This window comes from Musca autumnalis, unplaced genomic scaffold, assembly GCF_047663935.1.
Source record: "Musca autumnalis isolate F117 unplaced genomic scaffold, ASM4766393v1 scaffold_1, whole genome shotgun sequence".
Taxonomy (NCBI): domain Eukaryota; kingdom Metazoa; phylum Arthropoda; class Insecta; order Diptera; family Muscidae; genus Musca; species Musca autumnalis.
The window spans coordinates 318,450,963-318,465,741 of NW_027411644.1; the positions used below are offsets into that span (position 1 = coordinate 318,450,963).

Genomic DNA, 14,779 nt, shown 5'->3' on the forward strand with positions numbered 1-14,779 from the left:
GATTTTCCAAAACTATTTGAATCGACAGTAATCTTAATTCCAAATTTTAAATTTAGTACCATTTAGTACTTTTCATAAACATAAGTAGGAATTTCCAAATCCACACTCCAACAGTAGTCTTAGTTCCATATCTCAGGATTCCTGCTCTATGTATTCACTCAAATCCAAATTTAGGATTCCAACTCCATCCGTTCTCTCAAATCCAAATTGTAGAAAATTTAGAACCACTCTTCGTAACCGTGAATACGAATTTTCAAAACTACCTCAATCCTACACTCCAACAGTAATCTCAATTCTAAATTTCAAGATTCCAGCTCTATCCATCCACCCAAATCAAAATTGTACCAAATTTAGTACCATTTAGCACTTTTCATAAACATAAGTAGCAATTTCCACACTCCAACAGTAGTCTTAGTTCCATATCTCAGGATTCCTGCTCTAGAGATCGAGTTGGAAACGGATAGAGTTGGAATCCAAATTGTACAAAATTTAGAACCACTCTTCGTAACCGTGAATACGAATTTTCAAAACTACCTCAATCCTACACTCCAACAGTAATCTCAATTCTAAATTTCAAGATTCCATTTCGTACTTTTCATATACATGGGTACACATTTCCAAAACCGCCCCTTTATAAAAACCCTACTTCTCAACCTTGATTCTCGTTCCAAATATCAAGCTAATAGCTCCATCCGTTCACAAATGTTACCAAATTTAGTACATGTTAATACTTTTCGTACACTTACGAATTTCATTCCAGGTTTCTGGCTCTACCATATTTGGTACCTTCCAACCACTCAGCCATATTCGACAGCTTCGGACCAAGATATACTTTCGGACCAAGACAACCTCTCCCAAAATTTCAAGTTTCTAGCTTTAACCGTTTCGTCTGGGCGTTGATTATTAGTCGGCCAAATGACAGCGGCCACCGACACAAATGGTACAATTATTAGTGCTTTTTGCACCCTTCTTGAACGAATTTCCAAAAACCCATCCTATCGACCACCTTGTCAGCCACACAAATTAAACCATTTTTAGTACATTTTAGTACTTTCCGCACCCTTCTAGGACGAATTTCCAAAAAACCCAGCCTTATCGACCACCTTCGCATCAAGACTAACCACCACCCAAAATTTCAGGATTCTAGCTTCAGCCATTTCCTCTGGGCGTTGATTGTTAGTCGGCCAGCCACACCATTTTTAGTACTTTTCGCACCCTTCTAGGACGAATTTCCAAAAAACCCAGCCTTATCGACCACCTTCGCATCAAGACTTACCACCACCCAAAATTTCAGGATTCTAGCTTCAGCCGTTTCGCCTGGGCTGTGTAGTCATCATCACTCAACTCTTTTATATATATATATATATATATATATATATACTCGTAGATAACACTATGCGACACGAAAAAAATAACCATAATCTGACACCGCAGCGGGATAGAAGACGAACAATAAGAAGACACGTTTCTGTTTAAAATTCTCTTCAGACAAGTCAATAAAATAGAGAAATGTATAACTACAGCCACAACCTTCAAAATACCGAAAATCGGGAGGTATCGCTCTATGGGGGCTATATGAAGGCCTGAACGTAAACCGACAAATTTTAGGTGGAAAGTTTTTTACCCCCAAGGAAGACCTAATACCAAATTTCAGCGTTTTCGGATGGATATTGAGGCCACAACCTTCAAAATACCGAAAATCCGGAGGTACCGTTCTATGGGGGCTATATGAAGACGTGGACCTATACCGATAAATTTCAGGTGGAAAATTGTATACCCACCAACGAAGACTTAATACCAAATTTCAGCCATTTCGGGGGGATATTGAGGCCACAACTTCCAAATTCCAGAAATCCGGAGGTACCGTTAAATGGGGGCTATATGAAGACGTGGACCTATACCGACAAATTTCAGGTGGATAGTTTTATACCCACAGCGAAGACAAAATGAGAAATTTCAGTCATTTCAGTGGGATATTGAGGCCACAAGTTTCAAAATACCGCAAATCGGGAGGTACCATTCTATATGAAGACGTGAACCTATATCGAGAAATTTCAGGTGGAAAGTTTTTTACCCCCAAGGAAGACTTAATACCAAATTTCAGCCATTTCGGGGGGATATTGAGGTCACAACCTTCAAAATACCGAAAATCCGGAGGTACCGTTCTATGGGGACTATATGAACACGTGGACCTATACCGACAAATTTCAGGTGGAAAGTTTTATACAACTTAATACTACAGTTCAGTCATTTCGGTGGGATATTGAGACCACAACCTTCAAAATACCGAAAATCGGGTGGTACCATTCTATGGGGGCTATATGAAGACGTGGACCTATGCCGACAAATTTCAGGTGGAGTGTTTTATACCTCCAACGAAGACTAAATACTAATTTTCAGTCATTTGGGTGGGATACTGAGGCTACAACTTTCAAAATACCGAATATCAGTAGGTACCGTCCTATGGGGGCTATATGAAGACGTGGACCTATGCGGACAGATTTCAGTTGTAAAGTTGCATACCCCTAAAGAAGACTTAATACCAAATTTCAGCCATTTCGATGGGATATTTAGACGACAAATCCTTGAATATATATTTGCATATGGTTTTGCATATGCTCATTTTATGCAGATATGTAGAAATATGTCAAAATATGCACGATATGCAAAATATGCAAAAATTTCTGGGCCTAATTCGTTTTATTTTGTAATAAAACGAATTTCTGTCTAATCAGATTTTCTCTACGACCATCCTAACCATATATGCATTTGAATAGGATTCCGCTGTCTACTTATAAGGGTAGGCAATTAAGAGTAATATTGAAATTACAATCATTCAATTAATATTAAAATTAAAAAGCCTGTTATTCGCGAATTATTTGAAGTCGGTTGATGCGCATCCGTTTTTGGGTAAAGCGAATCTATCTCTCTCGAAATTTATGCATATTTCGATGTTTCACTCAGGGGCCATTGTGTGGCGCCAGTTGCATCATACACTGTGCATACGATTTTGATGCGCATCCGGTTTCATCAGCCCCTATCAAAAATACGTCAAAATATACCAATTTTAATTAGATTCTTCAAGAACCGCAAATTTGCCTCCACATTCAATTTTTTAGCGAAAGACCCATATTACTCGCGTATCTCTTTTCTTTTATGACACGCGTTTTCGCAAATATTATAATCGCCAGTAAAGGATTCCATTTATGTAAAAAAATTTTAAAGAAAATCGCGGTTTAGTACGCGGATTGGTCAAAATATATTTTTGCTGATTTTCCGATTTTCAAGGTATCTATATCCGCGGTTTTAGTAGATGGATTCGATCGTGGAAGGCTTTATTAGAACCGTCGAGTAAAAAAACTAAATTCACGCGGATTTCAAAGGAAATGGAATGACAGTTGTAAATTTTACACGCAAAAAATAGGTTTTGTAATAAAATTCACGCATCAAATTTTAGCCTTTCGATTCCAAGTACTAGGATGCTGTAAGGAGCACACTCATGAGATATGCATCAAACGACGTAAAATCACGAGTTCTATAATCGTGTTAAGAGTTTGGAATAGTATCTTCTTGCGCGTCCGGATTATTAAAAAAAATCAAAAAACCCCGAAATTCCGGCTTCAAAATGTCAGCATCAATTTTAGGTGGATGCAGTGGATATTTCGAAAAATTATACACTACAATCTTGTTGCCCACGGAGTATTCTGTGATTATTTCTTTGGGGATAGGTCTATAAAATGTAAGGTTAAGCCAGAAATCGTATGGGAACATAAAAAAACTTGTTGGCTTCAACCCATGTTTACTCCTTTTTCTACATTGATGCCAACACAGCTTCCACGAAAATTAATTTTAATGGTCGACATTATGGGATCCCTCCTAAAACACTTCATTTTAATGAATTGTAGTACATAATACTTTATAGAATATGTTAACAGTTCGCGAATTCTGATGGGGTGAAACTCGGATTCATCGATTGCAAAACATTTTTGTTATATACCATATGTATATCATAGCTCTGTTCATTTACGTGCAAGAATCTTAAAGTTTTACCACTTTTTACCCGAAAAGCGTTCCTTTACTTCAGACACCATACAATTCATATAGTAGCAGTTTACAACTTGTACTACTTTTGCCGCTTTTACTATTTTCAAAAGTAAAGGAACAGACCACATTTTACATTATATGTAACTCTATTTCATATGCAATAAAAGTGGTTTGTTTGTGTGGGACCTTTTTTAAAATGTAAATGGAATAAAAGTTATTTTCGTCATTGATAGGAAAAAAGGCCATTCATTCGTGCAACAGGAAATAATTTTTTGAGAATATTTTTTTTTCATTTCTTAGAATTTTTTCCATCTTTGTGTTTATTTCAGCTTGAGTCCATACTTTGTTGTAATTCAATTGTTTGAATAACAACAAAATATTTTAAAGTGGATATGAAATTGATTAGTTGCGGGCGGAAGGTAGGGAATACTATAGTTTCAGTTGTCACCAAACAACTTCATCAGTTCCCTTTTTCGCCGACTCTGTATCGATAAACAGGTCAATAAAGCCATCTAGCAAATTAAATAAAATGAGAAATTTGCTGTATGGCCCTAAAGAAAAAACAAAAACATTTTTTTTCAAAGTGGTTTGTTTTGGGCAATATTGCCAGCTGCAGCAGTTACTTCATAAAGTTGTGGCGAACGTAGGCTCATGATCTTATCTGCTTGCAGAGCTAACGAAGACAAATCGCTTACTTGACTTATTGTTAAAATTGTCCGAACATCTTCTGGAAGTTGTTCCAAAAAGAGTGTCTTGAGAACAGCGTCATTTAATTGACCAGAAGCAAGATTTTTCATAATTTGCAGCAAATGCGATGGCTTTTGGTCTCCTAATTCTTGATTTTTCAGCAGTCTGCGAAGTTTTGATTCCTGAGATTCGGAAAATGTTTCCATAAGGCGATTTTTAACGGCAACAAATCTACCATCAGCTGGAGGGGATTCCAAAATATCACAAATGTGAGGAAGAAAATTTGAATCGATATTTGCTACAACATATTGGAATTTGGTCTCATCGCGAGTGATACCAGAAATTGCAAAAATAGCTTCAACCTGCATAAACCATAGTTTTGGATTTTCTTTCCAGAATGGAGGCAGCTTGTGGACACTAGAAGCAGCAACATTACGGGCTTGAGAATTTTCATTCCGACCATCTGCTAATTGATCCGAATTTTCCGAGGGCATTGTTACACTAGTTTTGTGTTTGATTTTTGTATGCAACGATTTAAAACGCGAGGTCACCAATTAATGTGCGAGGTTTATGTGTTTTTTAATTGAAACAAAGGCACATTTATAAAAAAGTAACAAAACGTATATTTGGTTCGAATGAAATACAAGAACTGAAAATAATAATTTCAAAAAGAAAAAAGTATTTTTCTGTCAATTTAAAATTCAAAGAAAAGGTGATGTAAGTTTACAAGTACAAACATTGTAAAGTATGCACCTACAATATATTATAATAAAATGGAATGCATGTTATTTTAGACATTAATAGGCAAAAGTTCATTTATTCCCAGTAAAGGAAATCATTTTTCTGAAATTATGTCAAAAAGTCATAACCCTAATATATAAATAACAAATATAGATAAATAATATAAGAAATATAGATGCAAAATAAAGAATATTGCCTTTTTTTCTTAATTGAAGTATATTGGAACAAAATTACACTTTTCACTGAAACATTATCTGAACAAGTAAAAAAGTATCAGTCGGCTAAGTTGCTTTAACAAAAATCAAATTGGTTCAATAGCAGGTCTTAAAGTGAACTTATCCAAAATTTTGTGTGGGAGGTACGGGATGGAGTGGACAAATATAGGCCATATTTGAACCTGATCTATATCTGGTAGATATTATGAGAATGTGTAAAGTATGGACCAAATCGGTCACTCCCATCAAGAGTTATCGTGCGAACAATTTTTCCGAATATTTTTGAACTTTTGTGGGGTAGGTACCTGAAGGAGTGGACAGATATGGCTTATCTACGAACTTAAAGTAAGTTTGGAAACAATATTACGAAGGCCGGAATCGGCATTTCTGTTCGAGAATTATCTTGCGCTTGTTTTTAAACTTACAGGCTATTTTTTTTAGGAAGTATGGACTTGCGCCTGAGGAAACTTGTACCTTCGTATAGGGGACAGTGAATATAAGATGTTACAACAAAAACCAATGCGATTTGAGAGCAGGTCCTAAACTGAACATTTCCCAAATTTTGTGTGGGAGGTACTCAAAGGAGTTTACCGATTGAGTCTATACTGGAACCTCATCTAAGTCTGGTGGAAATTTCATAATGTGCAAAGTATGGACCAAATCGGTTACATCCTTCAAGAGTTATCGTACGCACAAATTTTCCGAACATTTTCGAACTTTTATGGGGGTGGTACCGGAAGGAGTGGACCGATATAATCCATCTTTGAACTTGAACTTACTTTGGACAAAATATTACGAAAGCAAAATTTTGGACCGAATCGGCAGATCCGTTCGAGAGTTATCTTGCGCTTCCACCACTACACACGGTGTCATAGGGTTTTTTGTAACTATTTTCTCAGAAAGTATGGACTTGCCCCTAATGAAACTTACAGCGTCGTATAGGGGACAGCGAATACAACTTGCGTAAACAAAAATCAAAGCGATTCGAGACCAGGTCCTAAACTGAACTTTTCCGAAATTTTGTGTGGGAGGTACCCGAAGAAGTGGACCGATTGAGTCCATATTGAAACCTCATCTAAGTTTGGTAGAAGTTACACAATGTGCAAAGTATGGACCAAATCGGTTATTCCCTACAAGAGTTATCGTGCGCACAAGTTTTGCGACAATTTTTGAACATTTGTGGGGGAGGTACCTGAAGGAGTGGACCAATATGGGCCATCTTCGAACTTAAATCGAATCTGGACAAAATATTTCGATACCCAAAATTTGAACCGAATCGATTAATCCGTTCGAGAGTTATCGTGCGCACCAGCCTGACAGACAGACAGACAGACGGACGGACATTGCTAGATCTACTCAAAATTGTCTGAAACGGATATCGTACAAACATACTAGGGGTCTAAAACCATTATTTCGATGAGGCACATTTTTGGTCGTATCAAAGTGTAAATAACCTCTTTAGCCTAAAGGCTGAGGGTATAAAAATAATATTCAGCCTTATTACGGTTTGCGTAGTCTTATGCGTTCAGGGGTCGTAAACGTAGTCGTAGTTTACATTTTTATATGGTGAAATTTGTATAATACGAACATTTTTTTTATTTTATAACATCTTACATCCATAAAATATAGAAAGAAACGCATTCATCATTCCTAGGACTGATTTCTTGGGTTATAAATAACATTTATTTTTTGATACATACATACAAAAGAAAGGCATTTTTTATTATGCGTTCATAAGAAAAATTTAAATCTCTTGTTACAACATCAATGATGTTTTGTACCGAAGAAAAACTCTTGTGACGTATACGTCCATATGTCTTCCAAATCTTTTCAATATCACTTGCCGTTGCACCCAATTTCTGTTTGAGATAACAATTTAGAATATGCTGGCGTAAGAATTTCAATTCCATACTTTCATATGAGGACAACATAACGATTCTCCAAGGTCAATTCATTTGTATCCATATCCATTTGTATCATTTGTAATACAAAATCATTGGCCTAGTAAGTATATCATCCACAGTGAACTCGAGTTTCGAGTTTGTTCAGGGCCTTTGCTGAGTTTAAGATATCTTTACTTTTGAGGTTTTTCAATTCCGGATGTTTGTTTAAGACCGAATGCCATTTCCAATAATTCGAACCTATGCGAATATTGTTTAAACTACGTTAAAACTTATAATATGATCGATTATGTGTATAAGAATTTCCAACCCTGTAATTTTACTTAAATTTGGCATCATTGGTTGTATTCTTATTTCTCTATTCTGTCAATTTTGTAAAACGTCAAATGTAAATTAATAAAATTCGGCCTCTTTTACTCAGCTCAAAGGAAAGTAATAAAACACTAATACAAAACTTACTTGGTATTTCTTTTTGTTCAACCCCGCTAAGGTAATCATTAGCCACAATTCGATGGCTTTTGTAGTGATTCTCCTATCTGTGGAAATTGCGTGCCTACTCTTCTCTCTACCAGGTTTTAAAGTTTTCAAACAATACCAGAAAGTACCCTGCAACTTTCTTCATGGTCCATTCGAGCCTACCTTGAAACAGCCCGTGGTGACACATCCTTCCAAAAAAGGTGCTGTGGTGGGTAATTGAGCAAAACCCCAAAGTATTTACATCAATTCTTGTAAATACCTAAAAAAAAACAAAAAAAAAAAACAAAAATACAGTCCACTCTCAACTTCCCGTGCGCATCAGTTTTTTTTCTTTCACAAAAAAAAAAAAATAAAATAAAAACAATTTTTTCTTTTTCTTTACAAATATTTTCCTTTTTTAGGAAAAAGCAAAAAGAAATACATAACCCAGTAACGTTCTCAAAAAAAAAAAAAAAACAAAAAACAACACTATCCCGTCTCGTCTCAAAAAATGCACGCACTAACAATTTTGAACTCTGCAATTGCTCATATTGCAAACACTTGCTCACTTCAAGTCACTCCCTTGACTTTCTGCAATGCATTTAAGTACTTCAAGCTACAAATTTGGTGGCCCCCGGAGGGTTTGCTGCATTTCACACAGCAAAATCAGTTCAATTACAACAATAACAATAAAATAAACACAAACAAAAATATTGTCTCTTTTCTCATTTCTCCCAGCATCGCAATAAGCAAATTGGTAACACATCTAGTATTGGGTTTGCCTGCCGTTGCATATACATTCATGGTCTGACATGGTCATCACATTAAGTAAATGGAAGCAGCACATCCTCGAGTCCTGGGTTCAAGTCTCAACATCAGCTGTGACGTAGCTTTGGATAATTAGCAAACAACCTCCACCAATCTCAGCAGTTGGAATTCGTCTTCAAACGTGCCTACTTAGTTACTATCTCATACATTGTCCATTCTGGCCAAGGCGGGGAGCATGTTTAAACTACGTTAAAACTTATAATATGATCGATTATGTGTATAAGAATTTCCAACCCTGTAATTTTACTTAAATTTGGCATCATTGGTTGTATTCTTATTTCTCTATTCTGTCAATTTTGTAAAACGTCAAATGTAAATTAATAAAATTCGGCCTCTTTTACTCACGGCCACCTAAGGAACCACATATCAGCTCAAAGGAAAGTAATAAAACACTAATACAAAACTTACTTGGTATTTCTTTTTGTTCAACCCCGCTAAGGTAATCATTAGCCACAATTCGATGGCTTTTGTAGTGATTCTCCTATCTCTGGAGATTGCGTGCCTACTCTTCTCTCTACCAGGTTTTAAAGTTTTCAAACAGTACCAGAAAGTACCCTGCAACTTTCTTCAAATATATTAAAAATAGATTGCAAATATTACAACTAAACTTCATAATTAACTTCCACTTCATCATTGACATCAAATGATGTCTGTGATCTTTTAGTAGCATAATTTCTCGGAAGTACAACCATGCACTTTCAATTTAATTTGTACTTTCCAAAACATCTCCAACTGCTTCACGTAATCGTCAAAATGCAAATTGTCAAAATTTCAAAAATGATATTAACTATGTATATGAAAAACATTTTCAAATAATTTATTTAACTTAAAAACCATAGTATTTTCTAATCCCCATGTATGTATTGCAATGTTTGTCATTATTAGAATCCATTCCCCACCTTTGCTTTGAATTTATTCTTCTTAGGGCCATTATTACATGTGTTCTTTTACTATCTGATGGATTTGAAAATGCAAAATAAACTAACATGGAGGCATTAAACATATAATTTTCACATTGAAAGTTAATGAAAAGAAGCTCCTCCCTGAAATTCCATCATCACTTTTAACTTTAAGTTAACCGGAACGCTATAAGTCTGCTCGGTAAATCCAAAATATAACAAAAGAAGACTTGTAATAATGGGGGTATGAGTACTGCAGGAATCGCTGTGTACGGCGGCTTTAAATACATTGATCCGGATTTGGCACTAACAAACAGTATGGATTGGAACGCAAACAAACATTAACTTTGTTCTCACATACTGTTTTATTAATACAATGAATAGTTTATTTTCAAATTTTGCATATTTCGGGCTTTTTAAATTTTATTACAAGAAGAATTTGAGTTGTATTCTTGACTTATGTATTTGTCACTTGCATGACTTTTTAAAAGTTCATCGGAATTTGGTTCTGACTCTTTTGTATGATTAATATTTGTATGATGTTTTGTGGGATTCTTATTGGATGGTATTGTGGGATTCTTATTGGAAATATTGATTCCATAAGTGAATTTTGAAACGGAAGTTACTTCTTTATCAATCAATTCTACATCTGCTTAATGACGAGACGAGTTTTAAAATTACGATAGGATTGGCAAGGTTCTACTTCTTTGTACAATTGACATATCCTTTAATATTTTCCTAGGGTTCAATATTCGGCGATATCTTCCAAATTTTTAGGTGATTTTGTCAGATCAACAATAGGAATAATAGGAATAACTCCACAAACTGTTTTCTTATCTGGACGAGACTTTAGAATTTTTTGGGAATAAAGAAAAGAGATAAGTATTTTTCCAAGTGAAGGCATTATGACATTCAAATCTCACAATTTGTAAGAATCAGTGTTTTTTACATTTTTCTCATTTATGAACATTGTAGTTTCAGAATCCCCTAAAACTTCCCAGGTGTAAGCACCTTCCATTTAAAGTTGTTTCAAGAGCACCATAAAAATATTCCTATTTACACCATTTATCAAAAACATATGTTGAGAAAGTGTCTGTAGCAGCATCCTTTCTTTGAGAAAGTGTCTGTAGCAGCATACTTTCCTTGAGAAAGTGTCTGTAGCAGCATCCTTTCTTTCAGAAAGAGACTTTAGAAGCACACTTTCTTTGAGAAAGAGACTTTAGAAGCACACTTTCTTTGAGAACTGGACAAATTTCTTTCTAGCCAAACATTTTAGTCTTCTTCTTCCTGAAAACAATCAAGAACAAAGTTGCGAGGTGGAAAAAATCCATTTTTGCGTCATTTTCTTTTTTTTTTAATAAAATACACATTTTTGCTTCCTTTATTAGCGGACAAATTGATCTGATCAATCTAGCAAAAGAGAATAAAAACCCCTTCTCTCTAAGAAAGTTCTTCCTGGACAAATTTGCTGCAACCCACCCACCACTGCTAACAAAAAAAACCACCTCCTCGTTTCGGATTAAAATTACATTTTATTTATTTATTTTATTCTTAAAATATTATAAATGTTGACATTGATTGAACAATTTTAAGACAATATTAAAAAGCAATTTTACAATAAAATTGATATCAGGAACTGTTTTACTGCGTTCATAATCAATTCTATTGCAGCATCTATTATCATCTTTTTTGCAGCGTTGAACAAATTTTTGGCAATTTTTTTTATGCCATCGGCAATTCTTCTCCAAAAGTTCATAATTTATGCTGCAAAAATAAGATACATATATGAATTAGTATTTTTTATAACAAAATAAAATTACTATGTAACACATACTTCCTTCTTCAAAGATTTTTCAAAGTAACTATCACTCTATTTTGCGCGTCTGATTGGGGAATACCTACCAATCGATATTTCCGATATTTCCATATCGACTTTTTCGATTTTCGATAGTTGCTGGACTGTTTGACAGTTATCGATATTTCCGAAAAATCGACAGTAAAAACTGATCGTGTGTACCTTTATAAAGTGGTAAAAGTCGTAAACGATTTTCATATAAATTTTGTAAAAAATTTTTTTTACTTCTTTGTGTTTATTTCAGCTTTAGTCCATATTTTGTTGTAATTCAATTGTTTGAATAACAACAAAATATTTTAAAGTGGATATGAAATTGATTAGTTGCGGGCGAAGGGTAGGGAATACTATAGTTTCAGTTGTCACCAAACAACTTCATCAGTTCCCTTTTTCGCCGACTCTGTATCGATAAACAGGTCAATAAAGCCATCTAGCAAATTAAATAAAATGAGAAATTTTCGTCTCGTAATGTAAACCAACTACTGTTTAAAATGTTACTTTCTGTTACATGTAGTATAAAGCACCCATATACCATGGCCAATCTACCCTTGGCCATGAGCAAAAAAAATTTTTTATAATGTAATTTTGGCCATGGTATGGTTTTTGGCCATGGAATGGTATATGGGTACTTTATACTACATGTAACAGAAAGTAACAATTTAAACAGTAGTTGGTTTACATTACGAGACGAAATCCTTCCACGTCAAATTAAATCTCAGATTCAATAACACTTTGTGTAGCGAAGCCAAACCACGATAGTTTCGAAATTCCAACCACAATCCCCAGCAAAATTAAATGGAAGTGATTCCATGTGAAATCATGATTCCACTGGTTCTTTTGCATGAGTGCGAATTTTCATGAGTGAAATTGAAGTGGTGAAAGATCCGATCGTTGTAACTCGATGCCATTCAACTGTTTCAGTATCGCTACAGGCCGTGGTTCACCGTCCCGTAGCTCTATAAAAGAATTTGTTTCTAAAACACACCAAGTACTGTCTTATTTGCCTGCACAATATTCTATTATACCCCGTTTATATATAACCGGATTTAACAAACCGACTGGGTTTTAAATGTCAACTCCATTGCTTATATTTCAAACAAATCCTCTCAAAGAAGGTTAACCCTGCAAAAAGCTCTAATATAAACAGCATATTAGAACGGACATAATCAGAACTCTTCACTGTTTCTTTCTGTAAAATGTTTTATTCTTCAAATTATATAGTGTCGCTTAGGGGGAGATTTCATAACACGATACACATTGGAATACATATAAGGATATTATATTAACAGCTAATAAACTACATATACATACATATTTTGGTTATATAGATATAGGCTTGTGTTTAACCCAATGCCATTTACACTAACACTACAAAGACGATATATTTAGGGTGAAAGGAAATGGGAATTGGAGTTATTCTCATTTGGGGCTTTAATGGCCATTGCCATCCATCATGGCATGAACCGAACCTTGGAGTTCATCTGGAAATTAGAGAAAAACAGATAAATACACATTCAATAATCTATATGCTTACAACTTACCCTGATGATCTTATCTTCTGGTTTTTGTGGAGTTGTTACAGTTGCTTGTTCCGGTTCTTTGGGTGTATTCTTGAAAACTGGTACTGTACGCAATTCTTTGGGAACTTCATTGTTATCAGTGCTGGCTTTACGCTCTTGGGTTTCCATTTTATCAATGTGAGCTTTTAGATCAGCACTTATTTGAGCAAAATCCATGACATTTGATTTATTTAAAGATTGTGGTGGAGTGTTGGCATTAGAAGAAGAAGGTGCTGTTGCGGCTGATTTTGCTTCTGTTGCTTCTGGACTAGCTTCCTTGGAGGGAGCTTTAGCGGTGTGTGATCATCTTTGTTACAGAGGCTCCATCTAATCTTAATGCAAACAACGTCACAAATGTAAATAAACTGCAGTGTACAATGAATTTGCTGCAAGCAGACGGACACAGACACAAAAGCAATACCACATCGTCAAAATAGTAATTAATATATAATAACAGCCAGCCAGCTGGAGATGCTTACCTGGGATTAAAATCTCTAAATAAGGATTGTAGATTCATTTTTCATTGGGAACAGCGAGGATAGCTGCTATGGTCATGCAACAAGTTTTCCACTTAAAATATTAGAGAAACCGGAACTACTCTTCTTTTTAAGAAGCAATGATGTTCCTTGATATGTGCTGCATTATACTGAGGTACACTAAACAGTGGGAATACACTAAAATTGTATAAATTTATAGTTTTTACTCCAAAATAATCCACAATAAATAGTTCACTCAGTTGTAAAATTATGATATATAACAGTGATGTCAATATCGCGCTGGTACTGTTGACATTTCAACGATTTTTTGTTGGGAAGCAAAATATACCAATATTTATTGTGACAAATACATGGTGGAATAATAAGGTGTAACGCCAAAAACACCTGATCTTCATACCAGTTGTCAAAATGCGTTATTGTGAATAAAATCACATACAAAATGTAAACAACCAATTCACAGTAATGCATTATTGTGAGCAAATTTGACGTTTGACATGATTTGATGTAACACCTTCTTATTCCACCATCGACAAATGTAAAAAACTCTTAAAAATTGATTGAGAAAGCCATGGCCCAATTATAGGTCCTCCGGCAAAATCAGATGATTTCGATTTGAGCTGTCAAAATTCATATTTGTCATTTGAATTCGCTGTGAGGTATTGAAATGTCGAACTTATATAAACAGGTAGATGTATCTCGAAAAAAGAAAACAAATAAACTTGGGGCCATTATTATATGTGTTCTTTTACTATCTGATAGATTTGAAAACGCAAAATAAACCAATTTCGAGGCATTAAAAATATAATTTTTACTTTAGAAGTTAATCCCAAGAAGCTCCTCCTTGAGATTTAAGTATGGCGATGAAATACGAGAAAAGAGTCGTGACCGATTTTTTTTTTAACGACAGCATATAAAAATAAAAACAAATAAATTTCCAAAGAATTTTTTGGCAATGATTAATAAAATATATTGAAAATAACTAAAATAAATTAAAAGTTCACTACTTTTATTCATTTTCGTATAACACATTTCGTGTTTTTATCAGATGACAGATGACTTTCAATTGAAAATCTGTTACAGTCTTCCTATAACGATTCAAG

At 34.8% G+C, this 14,779-nt stretch overlaps 1 protein-coding gene across 1 annotated transcript; it reads right to left on the reverse strand.

Moving 5' to 3' along the window:
- Positions 1 to 4,622: 4,622 nt before the first annotated feature.
- On the reverse strand, positions 4,623 to 5,225 carry LOC141393460 (uncharacterized). Its single transcript, XM_073966448.1, has one exon. It carries the CDS (start codon positions 5,223 to 5,225, stop codon positions 4,623 to 4,625), a length of 603 nt encoding a protein of 200 aa, XP_073822549.1.
- Between the last annotated feature and the right edge of the window lie 9,554 nt (positions 5,226 to 14,779).

What these genes read in the sequence shown, in the direction of transcription:
- LOC141393460 (XM_073966448.1), bottom strand. Translation starts at nt 5,225, where the DNA reads ATGCCCTCGGAAAATTCGGATCAATTAGCAGATGGTCGGAATGAAAAT.